The sequence below is a fragment of the Sceloporus occidentalis genome, unplaced genomic scaffold, assembly GCF_023333645.1.
Source record: "Sceloporus occidentalis isolate IW3139 unplaced genomic scaffold, rSceOcc1.0.p SCAF_31, whole genome shotgun sequence".
Taxonomy (NCBI): domain Eukaryota; kingdom Metazoa; phylum Chordata; class Lepidosauria; order Squamata; family Phrynosomatidae; genus Sceloporus; species Sceloporus occidentalis.
The window spans coordinates 2,499,910-2,525,436 of record NW_028317011.1 but is presented as its reverse complement, the minus strand read 5'-3'; the positions used below and the strand labels follow the sequence as shown (position 1 = coordinate 2,525,436).

The 25,527-nt window shown below is 39.9% G+C and overlaps 1 protein-coding gene across 1 annotated transcript in view; it reads right to left on the bottom strand.

Annotated features, from left to right (window-relative positions):
• LOC149298729 (staphylococcal nuclease domain-containing protein 1) overlaps window positions 1–25,527 on the bottom strand; it is a 356,956-nt gene that overhangs the window by 104,431 nt on the left and 226,998 nt on the right. Inside the window, exon 16 of the mRNA XM_089487066.1 lies at window positions 1,040–1,149. Within this exon, the coding sequence (XP_089343192.1) occupies window positions 1,040–1,149 (110 nt within the window). The remainder of the gene's footprint in view (window positions 1–1,039; window positions 1,150–25,527) is intronic.

Sequence of the window (25,527 nt, the reverse complement as noted above, 5' to 3'; positions counted from 1 at the left end):
CTGGTAAGCACCTCCATGGGATATCAGCTAAAGGCCTTTCATTAGGAGGTCTATGATATGACCCAGGAGAGGAAACACCACGCAGGGTAACTGCTTTGAGTAATCTATCACAATTTCTACCCATTGTAAAATTGGAGCAATGTTTTATGGGTTTGCTAAAAGCATACCTAGGACAGAGGTCTTTTGTAACCTTCAACAGATCAATGTTATTGACTGGTGCAAAATGACATAACCCCCATGTACTATACAGAAAGGCAAATAGTTCAGGTACTAAGAAAAAAATAGAACGGGGCTAGTGTAATCAAGATTTTTTAAATACAAAACGCCACATCTTTTTTGCAGAAGGAACCCAAGTCTGCAAATCACAATTCATGAATAAATAAAACTGGGCATTATATACACACACGCACGATATATACACATCAGATTAACCACTCACTCAACCCATTTAGACTGCCCATTTTCTTCCTTTTGTAAATAGTTTGTTTTTTATTATTGGTCTTGACTTATGGCCAGCACATCCTTATGTATACTACATCGACTTAAATTTTCTCACTGGATGATTCTCTATCACTCCTGCTAAAGCACTGCTCTCTCCACACCACTGGTTTGCCCAAGATAGTCATTGTGACATCAGTTGGTAGGATCTTGTGTGTAAAATTCCAGATACTCGAAAAACACACTGTTTCCAATGTTATAATGCCCTTCCCTACAAGCATTCCTTAGCTTTCGGTTTCCCTTGAGAGACTTATTTGCTAACAGAAAGATATTAAGTAACCTTGATGTCTGTTGATGAAAGTTTGCGCTCAGAAGAGACTGTCAGCCCAAGGAATGGTTACAAGCAGTTTTGAAAGCCAGGGAATGCAAAAGTACCCAAGGCATGAAACTTCATATAAAGCTCAAAATTCTGGATCTATACTGACAGTTTCCCAAGATATTTAATTACAGAACAAGCCCTTTCTAGTGACAACCAACCACTGAAATAGCTGGATTGCTCTAAACAATCATTAACAGATTACTTAATTGCTGAAAAACGTACCTCTCGTTGCAGTACAAGCTCCTTGGTGAACAGGGTTGCTTCATTACTGAACGGCTCGCCTTCTTGAACTCCACTGGGCATGTTCCTGGGCCCTCTCGGACACTCAATACCTGGAAAGGAAAAATAGGAAATTTAGTAAAAAAAAAATAAAAAAAAAAATTGCCCTTCATCCCTCATTTGCAGCACCAGCTGACAAAAGCTCCTACATCCCATCAAATGGGACAAGTGAAACATCTATTACGTTAGTGAGATACATATGAATATATTACCTTACATAAACCAAAGGGACAAAAATCAAAATGGGTTAGTAGTAGCAATCTCTAAATATAGTATTTTGCATGATTTACTTAGAAAAGTGACAATTCATATATAATCCAAATATAATTAAAAAGAAAAATCCAGGAGTGATAAATACATCCCCAGTTAATTAAATTAAGATATCACATTTAGATGGTGATAATTATCTACTTATCGGTGGAATTCACTCAACACTGCAATTAATGTTGAAACATCTGGCACGGCACTGGTGCAAGGGACCGCAGTGATGCAGAGCAAGTAGATGAAGCCACCAGTAGTTTATTGCTTACAGGCACCAACACCAAATGTACTCTCACTGTCATTAAGAGCACACTGTATGAAACACGACATGCGAGTAGTTCCAGGTATGTCTTTCCGTGCTCAATGATTTGCCACATGTAAGATTGGTTAATTAAAAAAAACACTCAATTAGATATGCACATTTTTAATAACCTCCTTTGCGGTGCTGTGTACCACCTGGGGCAGGGGTTAAGGTATTTCATATTTAGACTGAGCCAAAAGGCAGCAGCAGATTTTGCTTCAAGCCCGAAAATTGCACATTTTTCTTCATAGTCTTTGTTCTATAAAGTTTTTGTTACAATGCGAGTCTGATAATGTCTATGACTCCATTTAATATGCCCTATAAAATTCTTACAATCTGAACACTGAGTCCCTTTTTAATCCTCAGGTGGTCAAATGTAATTGCATATCAGTTACTATGTTACAAATACATAAATTTGTCACATGCCCCAAAATGGAAAGACATGCAGATCTAAAATAATGCAGGAAAGTAGGTGCCAATATATGAAAAAAATAGAATATAATGACCTAATCAATTTAGTTTATTCAAGATACAAAGGAAACAGAAAAACTTAAAATCATTGGCCTGTTTTAGAACAAGTGACCCATATCAGGTAAACTTAGATTACCATGAGAAAGTTAGAGTGTGCTATGGGGGGTACGTGACAATTGGAATGCATTGCATTGTTACCTACATTTATTAAACTATGCATCAGATTGACATCCAGTCATCACAATCACCAGGAGTTGTATCGCCGACACTCTACCCAGTTCAAACGCAGCTAACCTGGTAAACATAATAAATTGGACCCGCAAGATGTGTCCAAAAACAAGGAACTTAAAGGCAACCACATCGTTGCTGAACCCTGTCCTAATGTATATATTTTATACATATTTTATATTAGTATCAAGCATTTTATCAGGGTAATTTCTGATGTGAAGCCACTTCATCAATCTGTAAGGGCTTCACCCTGGTAAACTCCGGTCATTGCATTTGAAAGTCACAATAAAAATCAATGAAAATTCTCATTCTGAGCCACATTGAATTTTAGCTGAGCTACTGGCAGAAGTAGATATTTTGTGGTTAGACAATATCCTTTGGAACAGCAATTCATACACAGCCTGAATAAAACCCAAGTAGTAATACATTAATGACGCATAATGGCAAATTGCATTATGAAAGACTACACTGCTATGATTATTAGGGAATGAACATCTTTTATAAGAGCATTTGGAACAGTCATTGATCTACGGACTCCTCCTTTATAGAATGTAAAGCAAAGGCCAAATGGGGGAGGGGGGCACAACCATACAATGTTCTGTACTCAAATAGGCCTTTAAGTGCACCAAGACTGGAACTTGTTAAAGGATGCAAGTGGTAATTGTGACTGACCTACTGATAATCATGTAGAGACATTTAGAATAATGTAAAATACAGAATTTAACTTCTAGGCTTCCTGCTATTTATATACATTGTATTTGTCTCCCGAACACTAACACTGATACTCACCTAACGCCTAAACACAGAGAGGCTAAAAAACATTCCTAACTACGCATCCTGCTTTACTGACGAACTATACTTCACTCAAAATACAGAGGATGGCGTTTCTCCAGTTTCATATCATTCCCCGAGGTGTATAATCCATACAATAGCGTTTGACCACAATCTAACAGAGGAGAATTGGGTTGTGCCGGTTTAAATCACGGAGGCGTTATCTTCCACATGCAATGCCGCACATATCCACTGGGATATCTAGTGTATCAATGAATCAAGGCAGCATTTACATCCTGACTGGACCTTTTGCATGCTCTTTCAGTAGTTTTCTATACATCCCATTACTGTAAATGTTTTGTACGGGGCTGGGTAGCATACAGTGTGTTTTGTCTGACATATGCATTGAGCAGCGTTATTACTGGGGCATCTGGCTGGATTCACCTTCCTGACGGAGCGACCTGGCCTGCCAATAAAGAATACTCCCCTCTCTCTCAGGCACATATGACACGTCCTCCAACATTTCAAATGGCCAAAAGAGGGACATGTATGTCTTAAGGGGTTAGAGACGTTGTGACCTATTGATGAGCTAAACGTAACCGAGAAATGCAATTAGAAGAATGTATTTTATTTACACAACGTATAAACACAGTACTACTATAAACAGTATAAATAAGGCTATCGCTTTGCTTATAGCTGGATGTATAATTGTTTGGGTCTCACTTTTGCCTGTAGTCTCTTGTGTTACCTCAAGTTAAATTGATGTGGGAATATTTGACATTCCTTTATATAAATACCTAAACTGACCATCATGGGGATGCAGAAAACAAAAACAAATAGATTGTCTATAAAGATATAGCTGAATACAAACTTTGTGACACCTCCAGATTTAGTCATTTTTTACACGACCTTACTGTTTTTATATCATTAGTTGGAAAGACTGCAGAATTACAGTCAAAATATCTTTTCCTACCTGAAACCTCCCTGAACCCTGCCAAATGCTTGCAAACCACTTTGAACAGCCAGCAGCCCTCTGTTTAATTCATTCTTTTAGAAGAATGAGCATTAGCACCTGATGGAAATAAATTGGACCTAGCACATAATAGGGACAAAAACATGCATTAGAGATGATTTTCAGCTGCAGCTAAACAGATGGAAGTCATAACACACTAGACCACATGAAACATACAAACAGCTTGAATAAACTGCTTAATTCTATTACTAGCCAAGAGCACAAAAACATGGTTGATTGCTGGGAAACCATAATTTAACATACAAGGAATGCTTTTTTTATTTGAATAAAACACACATTGGCTACACTCTATTAGAAAAAAAATGGAGCACTTTTACACATTAAAGCTTATATGCTGGTCTAGTATACCTTCACATTGTGAAAAGGTGTTACGAGCTCAGGTTTGATACCCGAATACATTTTTATAATAATAATACTAATAGACTATAATACCAAAAGTACGTGGACACTCCTAATTCAGTTTAGGCGTTTCATCAGCATCTATTGCAAACAGGTGTATAATTAGACATACCATCTATATCGACTAACACTGGCAGTAGAATGGGTCATACTGAAGAGCTCAGTGACTTTAAATGTGGTAGTGTCATAGGATGTCACCTTTGCAACAAGATGGCTTGTGAAATTTCTGCCCTGGGCCACTGTATGTGCTATTATTGTAAAGAGGAAGCATCTAGGAGTAAAAAAAAAAACTGTCAGACACAAAGCAGTCAGGCCGCCATGCACTAAAGAATAAAAAAATGCCTGTCCTCTGTTTCAAACTGCCTCTAGAAGTAACACAAGCACTATGGCCAAGCAGTGGCACACAAGCCAAAGATCACTATGTGCAATGCCAAGGATTGGCTGGAGTATTGCAAGCTTGAGAGCACCTAATGTATTGGTTTGTTTTAGTCTGTCAATTCTAGTCTTGTCATACACCCCTTGAATATAAAAAGTGCCGCATAAATTGTTGGTGCTATACAAATAAAAACAACAATAGCGTATACATGTTCTCTGGAGCGATGACTCATGTCTCTAGAAGACTGATGACGGACTCTGGGTTTGGTGGATGCCAGGAGACCACCACCAACAGTTATGAATTGTGCCTTCTGTAACATTTGGTGGAGGAAGGGTCTGGGGCTGTGTTTCATGGTTTGGACTTGGCCGGTTAATTCCAGCAAAGGGCATTAATGAAGCATTTAAAATACATTTTAGACAATCTTAGGCTTCCAACTGTGGCACCAGTTAGGGGAAGGCCTTTCATGTTATAGGATGACTGCCCCTGTGAACAAAGCAAAGGTCCATCAAGATTTGATTTGATAAATTAGTTATGGAAGAACTCGAGTGCCATGACCTTAAGCCCACTGAACACCTTTGGGATTAATTGGAATGCCGATTGTGAACATCAATGCATAACCTCCAAAAAGCTTTTTTTGGCTGAACGGGCAGTGTTAACCTCCAGCATCTTGTAGAAAGCCTTCCCAGGGGAGTAGAGGCTGTGGTAGGTGCAAAAGAGTGGAGGGCGTTCCACAAGCTACCATAGGTGTCGTGGTCAGGTGTTCTCATACTTTTGGTGATTTAGTGTACGTTTTCAGTGACACTGATCATTTTAGAGTGCATAATTGTTTCTCTCGTCTCACTCTTGTAAAGAGTGTCAAGCCCAGGTCAATACATATAAATATGTTCAGTAACTTGAAAGAAAAAAAACACATGCAATGCTCAAGGCAGAAGACTGGCTAAATAGTGCTAGAGGAAAAAATCATTACATTGTTGGAGAATACCTTGAAAGATAAATTCTCTCTCACTGTACATGTAATTTGTTAGATACCATTTGCCTTACTGAAACCTTTATGTGCCTGATTATCTTAGACACAATCCTGTGCGTCTTTTCCCTTAATGCTCAGGTTCGTTCATCTCTCCCTCTGGCCTGATCTGTATCGGCTAGAAATGCATTCATATTTCCTTCAGATTGCCGTCCTGCAGGTATTTTTATAGTTTTTTTTTCTACTGGGTCATCTGTTTTCTTTGATTCTAGCATTCGATTCCTAATTTTATCACTAGACACCTGGTTTGTACAAGGTGTGCAACACCCCCTGAAAACATTTCACAATACTAATCTGGAAACATGCAAAAACTTGCACTACTTACCAGTGTACAATAAACACAAACAGGGGGTACAAAAAACCCATCCTGAATACGAGGATAAGGCAGTGCTCCTTAGAGCTTTACCGATTATGCAGAAAGCAGTAAAACCTTTCACTGTAAACAGATCTCGCCATGTTTCTATTACTTAGAAGAGCACGTTGTTGTTTGCGACAGAGTTTAGATGGTCATTATACACTAATGAGCCACAAACACAGACAGAGAAGCCATATAGTTCCCTCCCACTTTAACCTTTGGGCAGCCCCTAAACATCACAACACTGAACAGATTTAAGTCATGCTGGCCTGGTGAGTGGCTGCATAGTACGGGCCACATCCAATGAAAACACCAACAGACTTGCTATCTTGATATAGCGATCTCCGCAATTAATACTGTTCCGTTACGCCCCTAGGATATCACTGCTATACGCAACATCAGAGCTGTTTAAAATTCATTGTAGTGACAACATGTGAAAAAAAGATGGACATAAGCTCCAGATCACGGACATATTTTAGCTTTACATGTTCAGAATGCATTCATTGTAAAGGAAATGCAATTCCCAGGGTAGCAGCAATATAATTGAAAGTTTCCAAGTACTGACTGCACACAATCTGACATTTGTCAGTCTATTTAGAAAGTGCTGCTAAGGTGCTGTTTAACAACCTGTTTCAAATGGCTTTTCTTCAATGCCACTAACCGGAACAGACCAGTATCATGCCTTTAACCGTTATACACCCTATCTGGGCCAGGGTTTATATAACTGTGCAGACCATTCTTGGGCTGGGGATTACATCTGATGAAGAGACTTCTAAAGTCTTGAAAGCTTATGCGGCATTACTTTTTCTTTCTAGGAATGTTTGTCCAACATCCCTGCTTGTAAACGTCATCAGACCCTCTGCAGATAAAGGGTTTATTGCACGCTAACACAAGTTCCTTCCCTGCAGCAGAACACACCGTTCACGCTGGCTCCGGGCCACCACATTTCCATTAAGGAGACCAAGAATTTGGCTGACTAAGGCTTGGTGGAGTAAATATAATAAAAGGCTTTCCCTTCCATCGCTTGCAGAGCAAGTCATATGAAGTTGTCAGCCAACCAAGCAGCTCTGGGCATCAGCAGAGACACAATTTGTTGACTTGCCACTTCGAAATCATGCGATGAGCAGCAGGTTTGGGGATGAGATGAGTGAAGGCGGGGGGGGGGGGGGGTAGATTCGGTTTTATTACTTAATAGGCTCAGGGAGAGGCAGCAGTGATGGGAGATTGCTAGATACAATGTCACTTTACCAAGATATACAGCAGGAGCAAGCCTGTGCATTTAACAGTGCACATTAACCCCACAGTGGTCACATAAGACACTACATAGAAGATGTTGCCCATAAAGAAATTCCTTAAGGCATTAAAACAAGTTTATTACAAAACACACTTTAACCAAATTCCTTGAGAATTTTAGATGTAGAATTCTCAGATTCAAAGCAGCTAGCGTGCGTTCACTCTGGCAAAGGACTCTTCAAGTCGTGGCGTGCAGGGTGCTGCCCTCAATTTTACACTTGCAGTTTTTAAAGATGTGGTGCTGCAGCAGGAGCAATTAGGATAGACCTCTTCTGTTTCACTTAACACTGAGCGGGTACAAAAGGAGTGCATTCAGCTTCCTCAAGGAACTAAGTAGGAAATGGAGAAAAAAAGCTCAGCTGTAATCAAAACGACTTACTTGGAGATCCCACTTACCCAATACAGCTAGTAATGGGTAAATGGGATTTTCAAGCAAGTTGTTTTGATCACAGCTGAGCAGCTTTAAAATACTTCCATAATGAAACACACAACACAGGTCTAGGTAAACATCTGAGTACCAAAGTTGTTCAGTCTAAACATACCAGAAAAGGACTAGCATCCCCAGGTAAAGGAGTTTTATGGGACACAAGGACATTTAAAAATTCATAGAGTCTCGCTACACCTGAAAAAATTCTAGATACCTTTCATAGAATGTTACAGACCACAGGCTGGCATTAACCTAGCTGTTGTATAAAATGTGCATGCAAGCGCTTTTATCTTGGTGGTACACAATGTAAAACAGGTTGCCGGAATTTTCTTTTAAAAGTATTTCTAAAGAAAAAGAAAAAGAAAAAAAAGATAGAAAGTGATGAAAAATGCTCCCAGCTCAGATTGTATACCCCTCCTCTTACTACCCTACATCCATATATAATGCTCCTCATGCTAAATGTCACTGGTTCACAAGGATCTGAATTTTAAAGGGGGGAACAAGCTATTCTCAGCTGAAAGATGACAGACAAGGAATGGAAGCATCCAAGGCACATCTGTGTCACTAAAGAGAGAAGAGGGCTTCTTATCTTGAATACAGAGTCTGAGGTCAGCAAACCTAGAGATACAGATTAGTCTGTAGACAAGAGAACAGGCTGAATGGAATTGAGAGAGGGGGCTACATCAAGATTTCTATTGTGTGGTCGAACAGAGTAGACTGTTTTAAGTTTCACAGCAATAATAAGTCAATGATGGAATGCATGACAGACTTAAAACCGGAGGACTTAAAGGAAATTTTATTTAACATGACGGATATGCTTTTAAAGGGACAACCTTTCTGGTAATAAAAAGGAATGGGATTTTCTTTGAAAGGAAAGCTTAAACCAACCGGAAGGTCATGTCTCACCGAACATGCTGTGCAGTTCCTTTAAGGACAGCGGTCCAGCAAATGCCTCCTTTGGACTAAGGAAAAATGACAATTTCAGACTTTTACAAGCCATTATCAAATTCATACAGATTTTTTTGTTAAAAAATAAATAAAAAAAGGGAAAAGGCAGTTATTTGTATTTTACATAAACATCAAGGAGCCTTATTGTTATTTATTATAAAATCAAACTGAAAAAACATTGCATTGTAGCAATCTGAAGAGTGCTGTTCAACAGCAGGCAGCTTCCTCCAAGGACCGACAACAATAAAAAGGTTTGCTTTATTTTCTGTTTAAACTAGGATGAAATAAATTGAATTTTTAATAGCTGATAACAATGGGAATATGTTTAGACAGTAAAGAGGTGTGAAAGCAGATCACAAAATGCATACTCAAGCATATGCCAAGGATTAACAGACCGACATCTCCCAAATGTAAAAATTAACACTTGGGGTGCCATGGAAGACCCGACACTCACACTTATATGTATGAAATCTGTTTATACAAAGACGTCTATGCCTTAGTCACCGTTTCTAGCACATGACTGGAGTGACAGAACATTTTTTTTTTAAATATATTTTTATTCAAGGGTTTTCAAATAAGGGTACAGAAAAGAAAAGAGGGTAAGGGGGAAGAACATTACATTCCAATAAACCACTCGCAGGTGGTAAAGGCAGTTCACATTACATTCGATCACCAGAACAGTAAAATCGTACTGAGCATAAGGAAGAAGACAATAAACCCGGTGAGAGAGAGAACTACCAGAGTGAAGAGAAGTACAAGAAAAGAGAAGAGGAAGGAGGAGAGAGACAACAGGGAAGCGTGACACAATACCCAAGCCATAATGAACTAGGATGGGACGAGTAGTCCTACGAGAACTCAGATACGGAAAACACTGCATGGAATCAGTAAATGAAGAGACCCAACACGGATGGGTGACAAGAGCATAAAAATAAATTAAAAAAATAAAAAAAAAAGCGGTGAGAAAAAAAAAAAGAAATATATAAATCATCACGAATGAGAATCACTGTAAGCGCTAACTTGAGCGAATGGTGTACAAGTGTATATGTCTCAGTGAGGGGAAGGGACTTCCAGCACAGGGAGGCGACAGGTCAGCTATCTGGTGGAATCACCCGTGGACGAAGTGTAACGCAGCCAAGGGGACCAAGTGGCGAGGTACAGGTGATACTTCTTACCCAAGCTAAAGGTAAGTTCCTCCAAGCAACGGATACGTTCAACTTCTACTATCCATTCCTGCAAAGTAGGCGGTTCAGGTTGCCTCCAGTGCCTGGGAACAAGTGTTTTCGCCGCATTAAGGAGGTGCGGTATAAGGGAAAATTTGTATTTCCGAAAAGACAGAGGCGCAAGATGAAAAAGGACAGTTTCAGGAGTGCAAGATATGTCAACAGAGGTGAGTACCCTAACCATCTGTGTCACGCTAGACCAGAAGGTCTTGATTTTAGGACATGTCCACCATACATGGGCAGGGGTAGCAGGTGAGAAACCACATCGCCAACAGTTAGCTGATTGTGCAGGGATCATTTTATGAAGTGTATCGGGCGTCAGATGCCATCTACACAGTAGCTTAAAATTCAGGAGGCGGAGATAGGAGTCAGGGGACGAGGAGGACATCAGAGACGCTGCCCTACGCCACTGCTGAGGGGAAAGTACACAGCCAAGGTCTCGTTCCCAAGCTCTCATATAGAAGGGAGGCGAGCTGTACATGGTCTTACGAATCAAATCATGAAAGGTAGAGAACGGTCTAGTAACCCCTTTATGAGTGGTACACAGCTTTTCAAAGAACGTGTAGTGGAGGCCAGGATCTGTGTGTTGGAGCAGAGGAATAACAAAATGACGCATCTGTTGATACAAGAAAGCAATATTACCAGAGCTCCCCCTGTCCCCCAACAGGGAAGGCAGCGACTTAACACCCCCGTCATCCACAATATCATGCAGAGAAACGTAAGGTGTCTTAGGATCCTGAAAGGAGCCCAGACCCGTTACACCAGGGAGAAAAAGGGGATTGTGGGAGATGGGAGTGAGTGGGAAATTGGCCGAAGACCAATTCACGTCCAATTTATGTTTCCTCCACGTCAGCAAAGTAGGGGTAATAGTGGGGTGATTGGCCAACCCCAGAGCTGCTAACGAGGCAGATTGCCAAGGAAGGGACTGTCTGGGAACCTTGGAAAAAGAGTCCTCTATATCGAGCCATTGTTTACAGGTATCAGTCCTAGCCCATAGATACAGTCTCATAAGCAGGCTAGCCATATGATAACATTTCAGGTCAGGCAGATTCAAACCCCCCAATCGCAGGGGACGAGTCAACAAGTCATAGCGGACCCTCGGGCGTTTATGAGCCCATATAAATTTCGTGAAGATTGCACGGACCTCGGCAAAAAAGGCAGGGGGAATATGTATGGGTAACGTCTAATGACAGAACATATTTGTCCCCGGTGTCTCTTAAAATAGAATCCAAACATAATAAGTATTTGGCTACTTTCAATTTCATGATCTCTGTACTAGAAATAGCATTGTCATAACATCCCTCCTGTTTAAATATAATTGGTGTTGGGACAGGAATGGGATTTTTTTTTTTTTTAATCAGTCATCCACACATTTTCAGGATTACAAGCTACCCAAGGATTTAAGAGCGAATGCAAAACTAATGCACAGGCTCTGGCCCATGGGACATTTGCCTGGGGTGCCCAATGGCCGGTCTGGGCCTACTTGATCTATTGGGACCTTTTTTTTTTTTTTTTTTGAGTGCTGGGAAAACAAGCATTATAGCACTATAATAGTATAGTACCAAAGGAATAAAATCATAAAGAGCTTTACATAAGGTTAATTTCCAGTTAAAAAGTATATATATATATATATATATATATATATATATATATATATATATATATATATATATATATATATATATATATATATATATATATATATATATATATATCTTTGAAGCAAACATCGAACGGCCAATCTGTATTGTCTGGCTCATTAGTGCCAGTCGCTGCTCAGTATTTACCCAGAGTGTGCTTGCACACCTACACAATGACTCAGTCAATTCCAGAAACTGAGTAGCCATGTCAAAGAGCAAATAGGCTTTCATAATACTCGGATGTGAGCTTCCCTCATCCTTAGCCCACTTGTCAGCTCCAAGAGAAATGGGTCCCTATTTAATCAGACATTTGACATCATAAATAATTGTTGTAAACGACATGAAGTCTATGCGTATAGTCCACTAGAGAATCAGTGGGTACATGTGGAAGGTGGGGAGGGACCTCCAGGCTGTTGTATAGGAATTCCACGGCCTCCATGGCTGTGGATAATTGAAAGACTGAATGGAGGGAGTGTCCTTCCTAACCCACACTGAATATACAATAAATCTGCAATGGAATTATGATCCAGCCTCGCTGGGTTAATCCATAGCGTATCCATGACAACTGGTGCCGCTGGACACCGGTTGAAAATGCAGCATGTTTAAATCCCTACAGAGAACATCTGCTTGAGCAATGACATGGCAACAATATGATCTCAAGAGCCCGACCGAGGGAGGGAACAGACCAAAGTATTTCAAGATGAAACCGAGAAACATTTGAAGCATTAATTAGGCCTGTATTTACACGCAGGTCTTATAACAAAAGGAAACAATGCTGTCTGGTCAAACTGCCATCTTCGTCGTTACGTGAAGGCCTTTGGGTTATACCGAGATCTGATCTAATCTGTCACAAGGCAGCAAAAGTATTACTGTGCAACAATGTTTCTATATTATATATTTAACTTGACAGATGTGCACGCATTTTAATAAATTCTTACAAATAGTTCTATTAGGCTGTACTGAAAATCTAGAAAGCAACATAAAATGTACCGGTGTATGTAACGTCACTGGAGCTTATTTTATACATCCTAATTATGCAACAAAATTCAAAACTAAGCTTCTCTTCCACTACACTCATTACTGAAAGGTTCCTAAAAAACGTTACATTAAAAACACACTTCTTTTTAGGAAGGGATTAAAGTGATAACCTCCATTTTGATATAAAGTCATTTGTCTTGTACTGAAAAAAGAAAAAAACCCACAAATTGTTATGTTACATGAAAAGACTATATATATATATCTCAACCTGGGAGAGTAACTATTAGGTATAACGTCTTTGAACTCATGCAAACACAGTACACAGATAAACTTTATTTGTGCATTGTTTTGGGTACGTATCAAACACATCACAAATAAAAACAGCAAGAAAAACAGCAAGAACATACATAAGGACAAAACCCAGAGATGAGTTGATCATTTAGCGTCCTGAAGGAGGACTTTTTTTCTTTTTAAGCATAAAAGGAGCAATGAGTCCTCATATTGGAAATATTGTTCCCTCCAGCCGAAATTTGCTGGAGCACAAGGAATGGGCAGTGGCGCAGAAGGAGTTCCCATAAGTTCATTGGAGGGGATTCCTCCAGCACCCAGGGCTGTTTGTTTCAGCTCCTCCGTTTAACCCTCTCCCAGCCGCACAGCACAAATCAAACGGGGAAAGAAAACAAAATGACGCATTTGGGAAGCACAGGTCATTCCTAGGCAGCTGGGAGTTTAATATGGTATTAATTACAGAGGTCCAATCTCAGTCCCCAACATTTATCACAAGGACAGGGCAGCAATATGTCTCTAATTACCCATTAAGTAATCAGTCCTCATTATCACCAGGATATATTGTTCTAAAAGGCTGACCAGTTCAGACCTTTCCACCAATCCACCGATAATGACCGGGAGAAATGATTGCAATTATCTTCCTCCAAAACCTGAAAATATGGTGGGGTGTGTGCGCGTGTGTGTATGTGTATTATATATACACATATACATATATAACACCAGCATATAATTAAAAATAACGTCTGAATGTACATTATATAGACTTTTTTTAACATACTAGACAGACAATATACAAGCGCTTAAGAACTGCATGGTCTCGAAGCCTGATAAACAGTTATTTGATAAAAAGTGGAATTGTCAAGCAAAGTTATTTGTGCTTTTCTGCACGAGCTTGAGGGAAATCTAACATTTGTGATTCTTTATTTTACACAAAAGACATATTTAAAAGGGAAAAAAGACAGGAGCCTTATCTTTTCTCTGCCTTCATTACCGCCATCTAAGTCGGTATGGAATAGGATCACATTTAATTGAGGCTTTTTAGTTCACATCAATTTTGCCCAGTACTGGGATTCAGTGAAACTTTGAAGCAAATCCTATTTAATCTCAGCCATTCAGAGCAAAAATTGCTTAATGTGTGTGTTTTGGGATGGGAGGAGGGAGCAGGAAAGACATGAGGTGCCCTGAAGGAAATAAGCTGAGAAGGGGAAAGGAAGGGAAGAAAAAAGTCGCATCACTGGCTATTCTGATTCGACTGAAAATAATCGCTTACCTCTGTCAGGGAAAATAAATTAACATCTTCAGTGCTAGCGGCACGCACAGACAGTGACTAGAAATGCACACAGGGACTCGAGCAATCAGAACATAGGAGAGTCCGGATTGGCATGTTTGTTTTCTCAGCCGCATTTGAAGCGGTTTCAGATGTTTAATTGTTGGGGGCTTGGAAGGTATATTCATCTTTGGGCCTTGGGCACCACAACGTATCTGAAATATATACAGGCTAAAAACTGCACTGCCAAAAATACTTTAAAAAAGTGCCAGGAAAGTGCCTAGGGGCAGAAGGGGGGGGGGGTCAGAGCCCATGAGGATGGCAGTGTGTATTTGGTCTCATTGCACTTGATACATGCTTATTGCACAGGAATAGTATGTGCCATTTTGCCAACAATAAAGGTGTTAATTAGAAACACCACTCTGGGTACTGTTGAAAGACCAGACCTTTCCTAGGAAGACCTAATTTTTGTTGGAAAAATTTGACACGTGCATAGATTGATGAGCTATCATTTTGGAAAAGTACTTCCCAAGATATAGAAAGTAATGGATTTCGGGAAGTAGTGAATTCTAATACAAGTCTGAATTGTGGAACTGAACCAAGCTGTACCCCTCAGCACTGGCCCTATGCTGGGCCGGACTCTGCAGCCAGGATGTTTTGATTGAATGGTCACTGGGAAATCTATTGGTTAATAGAAACATTTTCCAGGTAAAACGAGCAGCTGTTCTAGGAGAAGTAATGGGGAACACAAGCAAAGCCTTTATGAATTTCAGCACATCCCACCTACTGCACTTCATTCATGAGTGGCTCTGTGCTTGAAAGGGTACCAGCCTACTGCTTTTCAATTACTTTTTCCTTTCAATACACCGTCAAATTACTTCATACTTTGAGATGAACTGTAACGAATTGACAGTCTTACAAGGTATTCCAGTGCAGACTGCTGAGGTCGAAAAATTACATCAGATGGAAAACCTCAGAGGGGAAAAAATCCACACCAGCATTACAGTGCAGATAAGTAGGTCCCAGGGAGACACCAAAACACAGAAAAGAATCACAAAAGGATACGTACATTGATATCTATTACAGTTATTAAACTTTGATACCACCAGAGAACTCTTAAGAGTCATTGACACTGGGTTCCTGGAACGTTCCTTGCCTATACATAATATCTCTAGTTGGAGCTTACATCTTATTAATGTACATTCTAGCAGTTTTAGTTTATTTTCAAGCAAATGTACAGCGAGAAGTGACAGTGACGAGAACACAATACGCAGTACAATATGAAATCTCAATATGAGTATCCCACCTACTTTGCTCATCTTAAGACTTGTAACTAAATGCATTATTAGAACCAGCATTCCCAGTATCGTTTAATGACCAAACTTCTCAGAAACACTTCTGTAATCATTTTGCAACAACCAGAATTTTTGCCAGGAACGCTTGTCATGTGACAAAAAAGCAGGTAGCAATAGGTTGTGACATAGAAGCAGACTGACGGCAGATAACCATCCGGCCCAGCTTATCTGCCCATTCGTCAGGATTTGTCATGTCTTACGGCAAGAGGCCCAAAGTGCAGCCATGGACAGTATTAGGAAGCAATTGACGATTGCCACTGGCAAGCTCACTGGCAGTTGACTCGCTTGCACAGCACTAGTTACAGCTTTTCTAGAGGCTGTTGCATTTAACTTGATCAGCACCTTCAACTCTGACAGATCTGTGTACCTTTCCACCATGATTCATTCAGTGTGTGCCAGCGAGATCAAGCGAGAACCATCTGAACTTTACATAAGCAGCTCAATAAGTAGTGGTTGTAAAGAAAAGCATTATTTCTTTCCATCACGACGTGATGGCATGCCGGTAGTGTTTAGGTGTTTTCACATCGCCGCCTAACAGGACCAGCGCACACAGGTACCTTATTGCTCTGAAAATTTACATTAACAGTTATACAACAGGAGATACCCACATAGCCTCTGGCACTGCTGAAGCAATTCCCATGACAAAGCTTCAGAGGACATACTTTTAAATTCATTAATCAGTGAGGGTGATGAAGGGATTGCAACAGACAATGGGAAGTGTGTGACAAGGTCATTGACTTCCCAAGGTCAGATATACAAGATCTGGGTAATGTTTTGTACTGTCCCCTGGAGACAAAACAATCCTGGAGATTTGGCCCCACTTTATTTCCAAGATTATTAAATGGGCCCAGTCTGGAGAAAACCCTCTGGCAATACTGTGTGCCAAAGAAGAAGATTTATAATCCCACGTGGCGGGATTTATGTAGTGCTGCATTTATCACCACCACACGATACATTTATATATGTTAACACAGGAGCCAGAGTACCGTACAAAGGTCCTCACAGGAAGGTAGTATATAGACCTACACAGTTAATCTTTTTACTACTCTGAACACTCGGCCATTTAAGGGTTCAAACATTTTCTGGAAATATGGTTTATTGCCTTAAAAATCGGAACAGGTCAGGGACATACCGCGTTATTTTTACCGCGTTATTTTTACCGTGTTATTTTAGACTGACGGGGTAACAAGATGGGGTAACAGGTCCCCATTCTTGCAATTCACAAAGGGGCCACAATATCTATTGCACAGTTTTCCTATTCTATGACCCAGAGAAAAATATAGCGTTCATGGAGTAGTTGTGGCAGGTTAGAAATAAGGTGGAAAGCGAAGCACAGAAGCTTAGGGTTGTTATGGGGGACAGAACTCCAGTGTGTGGAAACCACATAATATGCTTTTCTTCCACGTTCTTTAGCAGGTCCCTGTGGCAGCAAGTGAATGAATCAAGCATTAAACAAAGTTTCAAAAGCAGAGACGCGTCACAGGCAAGAGGCGAGTTACCTACATTGGCTCTTAGGTTTCTAAACTACCACAAAACTGCAGCAGGAATGGAAATTAACATAGCACCCCAAGTTCTTCTGACCAAGGAATGTGTCATTAGACCGTGCTTTAATCCTCCACATTTTGCACCATCCATGGCTAAGCATTTTAGGAGTTTTAGTTTATCCCTGTCCCCTTCTAACATATGACTTGACTGGGTGGGTGGTGGTCTGGTTGTGGAGCAGACACACGCACGCTTAGCCAGCATCCTCCCTGCCTTTCCTACTCAGATAAATGAGAAGGCAGCGTTTCGTTTAACAGCAGAATTATCATTCTTCCCAGTCGTGCAGGATAGATGGCCGCTATGACTCTCCTAAATCAACGAGGAACAGGCTTTGCTATAATTCCATGAGACGCAACACTGAGCACAGCAGCCAAGGCTAACCTTATGTAATAATAAAGCATCGCTAAGGAGCAAGGCAAAAACAAACCTACAAGAGCCAGCCGCTAAAACGTGACATAAGGGGACAGCTGGGCGCTGCTTTTTTAACTCATTACTTGCTGGAGGGCTTTGTGTCACACTGTAGGCCCTTTAATGCACAATATGCGATTACTTCACTACACCGTAGCGTTACATTCACTATTTCTTCTTTGATTCATTAAAAAAAGGTTAACAAATCTAATTGCCTAGACAGAGTTAAAAGTTTCCTATCTAAAAACACTTGAAAAGATTGTTCAACTTAACGGAAAAGGGTACCTTCCTCATAAAGTATTAAACACTTCTCTGGTACAAAAGGTCAGATACAACAGCGCTTAACAGAACATGGCATCCCCTGGAAACCTCCTTATCCTGTAGCAAACGCAAATAAAAATGGGCAATATTCCCAGGTGGAGCATGTATAAAGGCTGATGCCACTGCGGTTTAATTTATGTCTGAGGCATTAATAAAAGATCACATACATGCCACAGCAAACAAGGCCTTGACAATGTACTCATATCGCACTCTCTACATTTTTAATCACACAGTCATGAATGATGTTCCATCTGCAAGCAGTAAGTATGGTAGGGAGAACTGTGTAAAGTTTATTTACAAGCGGTGTTTCCATTAAAAACACATCTATCCTGTCACTGCACTGGCTGTCATGCCCTTTTCTTTTTAACACTTTAGTTTTACTGGTCTTTCAAACAGGCCCACGTTCCTTCACAAATGAGTAGACAAGGAATCTTGTCTAAGCTCTTTAGCAGTAAGGCAAGTTTGATTACTCCTTGCATTTAGCTGAAGGGTCTGAATCCATGGAGTACATACCTTACAAAGAATTGGGAGTGGGGTCATGGTCTAGGGAAGTAAGTTTGCTCATTATAAGCTTGTCTTTTATTTCATCCAATATCAGCAACGTTGAGGGCAAAGATGAGTTAGACCAAAAGGCTGCTTTAGTGATCCTAGCACCTCACCCAGACATTAACCTATGGATCAATCACAAAGGAAGTAATCCCACAGGTCTGTGGGCACTTCGTATTGGGTAGTGTTTTTCACAAAGGGAATGAATCTTGATCCATAATGGTTGCCGCTAAGGAGAAAAGTACTATGTGTCCTCATCCATGATTCTGTCGTATAATCAAACACTGAAATCACTGCAAAAGAATTATGAATAGAATCAAGGACATCAAAACACATGTATAAACCATAAACACAAACTAGAAGGGAACATTGAACAGATGCAACAAAAAGCACCTTATGAATTCAGACCTATTTGCCTGGAGGAAAAAAACTTCAGACACAACACTGCACCCAGTCAGCCAGTGTACACTGCACAGCCAGATGTTGCTGGTTTGTCAACACACTGCTTACCCAGGTCCCACATAAGCAGACGTGTTGCAAGTAAAGTAAACTTGAGGAGCCACACTTCATGTAACCAGAATGGTAATAGTTCAAGACGAGATAGAGAACTGGTTTGATGCATCCTTTTCAATATGCATAGGCCAGCCCAAACGTTTCTCTGGCTTGTCCTTGTGCACGTGGACAGAGCGTACTTGCCTCAGAGCAGAAATATAGAATCCACATGCAGGCCGAAAAAGGAGAAGTAGAAGTTCTCCTAGGCATGAAGAATACACATCCCTGTCGGAATAGATGATGCCTCTAAGTGTTACCTCACTGGTCAAGGCCTCCTTATATTAAATTTAAATAAAAAAACCAAAAAACATTGAAGACTAAGCCATAGCCTCTTACTGCCCTTGGCTATTAATACACAAAGTATTTCATTCTGCTTGAAGGGGCAGAGGGCAAAAAAGCTTGTTTTCAAATGGATAGGTTGTGAACAAATTTCATTAATCTTTTCCTTGTATGCAAAAGGGAAAATGGGAAACAGACCTGCTATAAAAGTATAGGCAGGCAGAAATGCAAAGGTGAGAGCACACGCCACTCTAGAATGGACGCTCCTAGCAGCTGTCTGTTACACAATATTATAGATGTGAATCCATTGGGGAGGAAAAATCAACATAAGAAAGCAGTGATCGTACGGCAGTCATATTGCTGCAGCTCAGTATTAGACTAAGGGAGGAAGAAATTAAAGTACTGGAAAGCATAGCAACACTGGATAAGCAAACAAGCGTATTAAGGTAAAAAAAGCAAATGTCAGCTGTAGTTTAAGGCCGATATACCGCACACAGTAGTGCATGTTTGGAAAAGTGCATAGTGTACATGAAATCACCCTGGGTCTAACACTGAAGAATGAACTTATTGCAAGGAACTAGGAACTGAAATATGCTCATTTTCTTGTATAAGTAATCCTCTGAGCAAAGCAGCACAATGTATGTGTATACTAAACATCATTCATAAGGTGAGAGCGTTTAATATCTGCCGTACCTACCTCCTGTGATTCAACAACTCATTAATATCGCATTACACATATTACCGTAACATGACTACTTACACTGGCTGTTTTGTGGGTTTGTTTTTAAAAATGTCCTAAAAACCGCTCCTTTGTTTTGGTTTTCAGTATATTCAAAACCTAAGATAACATTAGATATTTTGGTTTAGGAGCCCTAACTGCATGGATTTTAATAAGTATGGTAGATTTGTACACAGGCTAAGGTGGAATCAAACTGACCCGGAATTTAAAATATTACCGGGACCAGGTAGAGATTTATACAGTAGAAATCCAGATTTGCTGCTCTTGTGCATTCAGGCCCCATAGCGCTGTAACAGATCCTCATATCCTTCTTAAGAATAACTGCAGCCTACAGACTAAATTTCCATAGCTTAAAAAAGGACTGAAATATGGAAATTCCGTTCTATATTAGACACCAACACATACCAAAATATCAAGAAGGAAGATCCATACCAAATTATCTCAAACATGTAAATTGCATAAGAATTAAAGGAAATGTCTCTTTGGGAGGTGAGCAACTTGAACAGATGCACATTTAACAGGTCAACCATCTGAAGGCTACATTTTCATTTGCTTTGCCACACTTCACAGAAGCTGGGGTAGTTGTGGGACAAACACAATAAACTACATTATACATATTAAACACACATACATACACATTTAACATGTTTTAGTTGGCCAGAAGTGCATTTGACTTGATAAAGGGAAGGCACCCAAATGCCTAAATACTGTCCAATAATAAAAGGTAATACAAGATTCTGCATCACTGGACTAATACTGCTACAGTGTAGTGTATATATATACACTATATACACACATAATATACATATACATATATATATACACACACACAAAGACTGCTACATGTTTTACATGCTGTGTTCCCAAGACTTGCAATATCTGACACTCAGCATAGTGTATTATACGCAACGCTGCAGATCTTTCCATCAACTATAAAGAAATACTGCATAAACATTTGAAGAAAAAAAAAAGCACACAAAATATGCCACTCAAACCATATCTGAATTATAACCAGGCCTGGAAAAGGAAATTACTGCAAATTTGATAAAGCTGGAAATATAAAGGTACTTTCATCGTAATGAAGCCGTCACACTGGATAAATGCACTTTGTAGAGTTTATACATGATAATCCTGATAAACTGGATGTGTGCTATAATACACTCAACCTTTAATTGCAACACAGAAAAGTACTGGGAACATCCAAAGTCACTAACAAGGTGAGGTTGCTTAAGACAGCTTAATGTAAAAAGTAATCAGTCAGGGCAAGACACAAGGCAGTTATACTACCAGAAAGGGGTTTCCAGATGTTCTGTCCAAGGTCTTTTTAAGAAGCACAAAAACAGGCAATGTTGAGGGCCAGAGATGCAGTGGACAGCCAAGGAAACAAAAGCAGCTGGTGAGACATAGTTTTCGGCAGAGCAGTGGGATGTTGGTGCGCTCATCTACTGTCCGGTGAAGTCTTGTCAGAAGTGTTTTTCACGGAAGGCTTGTGGCCAAACGTTCAACGGAAACAAGGCCAAACGAATACTATTCATGTAAATACAGGGACTGGGTGCTCTGGACTGATTAATCAAATATTTGGCTGTAGCAGAAGACCGTTTGTTCGCCAAAGAGCGTTTCCAGGCAAGTGAAACAGGATTGTGGTTCCTTGCAAATGGAAGTGGGTGCATTTTTTGGAAAATGAGCTAAGGATTTGGTCAGAATTAATGGTCTCCTCAATGCCGATTAGTGCAGGCAGATATCTAACTACCCTGCAATACCATGAGGGAGGCATCTGACTGGGGTCGTGTCGCAGAATACATTTGGGGCCAAACATACAGCCAAGGTTATTAAGAACTATCTTCAGCATAGAGAACAAGGAGTCCTGGAAGTGATGGCATGCCCCCACAGAGCCCTGATCGCAACATCAGGTATGTTTTGAAACAGAAGAACTGAGGTTGCCTAACTATGGTTCGCTCTCCAAGGTTTTGGAACAATCTACCTGTTTAGTTCCTAAAAAACCTAGAATAGATGCTGTTTCAAAGGAAAGGGGTGGTCACACCAAGGATTGATTTAGATTTTATTATAACATTTACATGTCTATTTCGGAAAGTACTCTTACTTTACAGTACTATATATATATATATATATATATATATATATATATATATATATATATATATATATATATATACACACATACATACATATTTTTTATACATAACTGACATATATAAGCTTCACTACATAAGGCTCATCGTATGTGAAATGTAAGAACATGTACTGTGTTTTCTGCACCTGGGTTGGAGCTCTTTTGTATAGGCATCTCTGGAACAAATTATTGTTCTCTAGTGTAATTGTGCAAAAGTGTATATCAGCATTATATACAATAACAAATGTACAGCAGCAGATTTCAAGCAACGTGGAAAATTGGCTACACAGGAGGGAAAAATAAAGAAAAAACATTTTACGTACAATTAAGTAAGGAGTAATCTGTCAACTATAAATTGAAGAAATATTTGATGGTATGATGTGAGCACTTAACTCCTGCCTCCCAAACATCTGTACCGCTGCAACAACCGCTCGCCACCGGCTAGTTTCACATATCATGATTCCAAAGGGCAACGAGAACTGCTCCCTGCAATGTAGCTGGTACATTAGTTTCACCTAAGGCTGGTGATCGGTCATACAGCTCAGCTTTGAGAAGCTTCACTGTCTCTGGGAATGGAGATAATGACTTTGCACCAGAGACATGTTTGGTCACCAAATACAGATACCAACATCTCAGCTTTTCCATCTAATTTGTAATTGTACGATACCCAAAAAGGGAATAGGACAGCTAGGATATAGAAAACTCCGCCATTGCAGAAGCACCCAGAACATTTAAACTCTGTGCGGTTATGCACATCTCAAGCAGCTGAGCATTTTAGTAATGAGTAATGTGAGCACCAAGGAACACTCATGTAAATCGGAGTCTAGCTCGCTCAACCACTGTAGACTATGTGTCAGAATATATATCCCAACATACAGTGGTTACAATGAACCATTAGAGAAGCATTCTTAAAAAGCATAGAAACTGGATTTACTTACTGCAGGGTAGTAAAAAGTGTTTATAGAGGCAAAATTATATAATATATACACACACATATATACTTGAGTTGGTACTGAGTATGGCAACCGAACATCCCTTAATATTTGATGTCCGCATCTGGGATGCATTTCAATCTTACCATAGATTTTTATCTAACCTGAAATGGTATAAAACAATAACTGTAGCCAGGAGGAGATGATATAATACTCAGAAGAAGGGCTGTGAAGGGTGAATTATAGGTTGCCCTCTTCCCCACCACTGATATATGCAGACTCCCATCAATAACCTGCCAGTGCAAATTACTGTCACAGCCCAAGCATCAGTCCATAAATACGCAGCAGCGGCTACAAATCTTAACAGCCTTTGCATGCCGGCAATGGGAAGGTTTTAATAAGTATCATAACTTGGTAGGATATGGGATACATTTACATTTAGAAAGGATGGGTGACTCAGGTTTGAAACAAAATACAAGATAACAAGTGTGCAAATGTGTATTTTCTCACACTAGACTAGCACCTGAAAGATTGTGTTTGGTTCTAGAGAATATTCTATAGAAGTAGATTTGTTCTGAAGCCAAGAGCATGGATATGCCTATGCAATGCACATTGATGAGCAAAACATACGTTTTAGGTCTAATACATATATCGTACAGATTACATCATAAAAATGTCCACAGGGAGGCGCAATATGCAGCAATTGACATTTAGTGTCACATTAATACTAGTGATAAATAGCTAGAAAGCAGGTCCAACCTTAGACAAGGTCATTCTTGTCAGATGCTTAGAAGTAGTAAGTTTTTCTTTATCAAAGAGGTAGCATATAAGTGGAACAACCTCCCACCAGAAGTGGTAGAGGCTAATACAGAGGGACTTTACACATGCATCTATAGGCATAAAGCTATCCTGAATTTGAGACAGGACCAAGGACTGAATGAACAGAAGTCTCGCATCAGCTAAACGGGCAGACTAGGTGGGCTGATGTAAAATTCTATGACTCTAACCTTGGAGCTATCATCTAAGCAGTAACATTAGGGAAGCAAACAAAAGGTTCTGCATTTTTACGCTTCCCAACATTAAAATTTGTACTATGGCGTAGCACGGCAAATTGCAATGGCATAGAGCCAAGTTACAAAGTCGTAAAATGCCATCTGCTTTGTGCAGCATTTTTGACCTCTTCAAAGCCAAAGGTTTGAAAATTCTGACAATGTCTGCTGTGTGCGTTCAACGAGGAACCCCCTCACTATGTTACCATGAGGCTGCCTTACGGGCCGCTGCATCAGGAACCAAGCAGAATTAGTGCTTACCTGAGCACAACAGTCAAAAACAAAGTTCCCCCGCTTCCCCGTTCATGGGACCAAGTTCACCACAGGTAAGCATGACACACATATAGCCTACAATTATACGGTATATTTACATGTAATCTATGCACAACTGACTTTCTAGCAAATTGTTGAAGTGTCTGGTTAGAAAAGTAACACCTTGACATTATGTAACAGACTTGCTTTATTGCTCCTTTCAGTACAAGCGGTTTAACCGGATGGAAGCCTCACTCCATGGAGTCCATGCTGCGGCAATTCTGTTCAGGTACACTCAGAGCCAGTGACTGACAACTGTTACGAGAAATGAACAACAAAGAGGGCTTGCTCTTCATACATATGCATCTTAATTCAATTAGGTGATTACATTTAATTATATTTTGTGAGTCATTTATTTCAGTTTTGCTTTGTAATCCATCATAAACTGAGTTTACCTGGTGGTGGGCAGCAAATTGAGTGGAATTAGCATTTTAATTGATGTTACATGAGACAACTCTGCTATTTAACAGCTGTTAAGTGGTGTTAATTGGGAGCTGCAGCCCACAGCTTGGCAGAGTTCGTGCACACAACTGAAAAAAATAAGAAATAAAGAAAAAAGTATAATTGTCTGTACACAAAACTCCAAATGTAAGGCTGGAAAGTCCACTTCACTGGCCACGCAGCTCATCTCATCGCTGTACAACCTACATATTCAAGCACGAAGCAGTGCTGAAAAAGCATGGATATGATGTCCTAATGAGTAGGCAGTACCAGGTTGCATGATGGAAGCACTGTTCCAAGAGCAGGGTAAGCGTTCCAGGCTATATATCTATATACACACCGTATTTGCTCGATTATAAGACGACCCTGATTATAAGACGACCCCCCCAAAATCTGAATATTAATTTAGGAAAAAAAGAAAAAGCCTGATTATAAGACGACCCTATAGGAAAGTTTTACCAGTAAATATTAATTTATGTAAACTATTTTTTCATATTGAATAAAAGCTATGATTGAGTAAAATATTTTTTGTTTCATGTCCTTT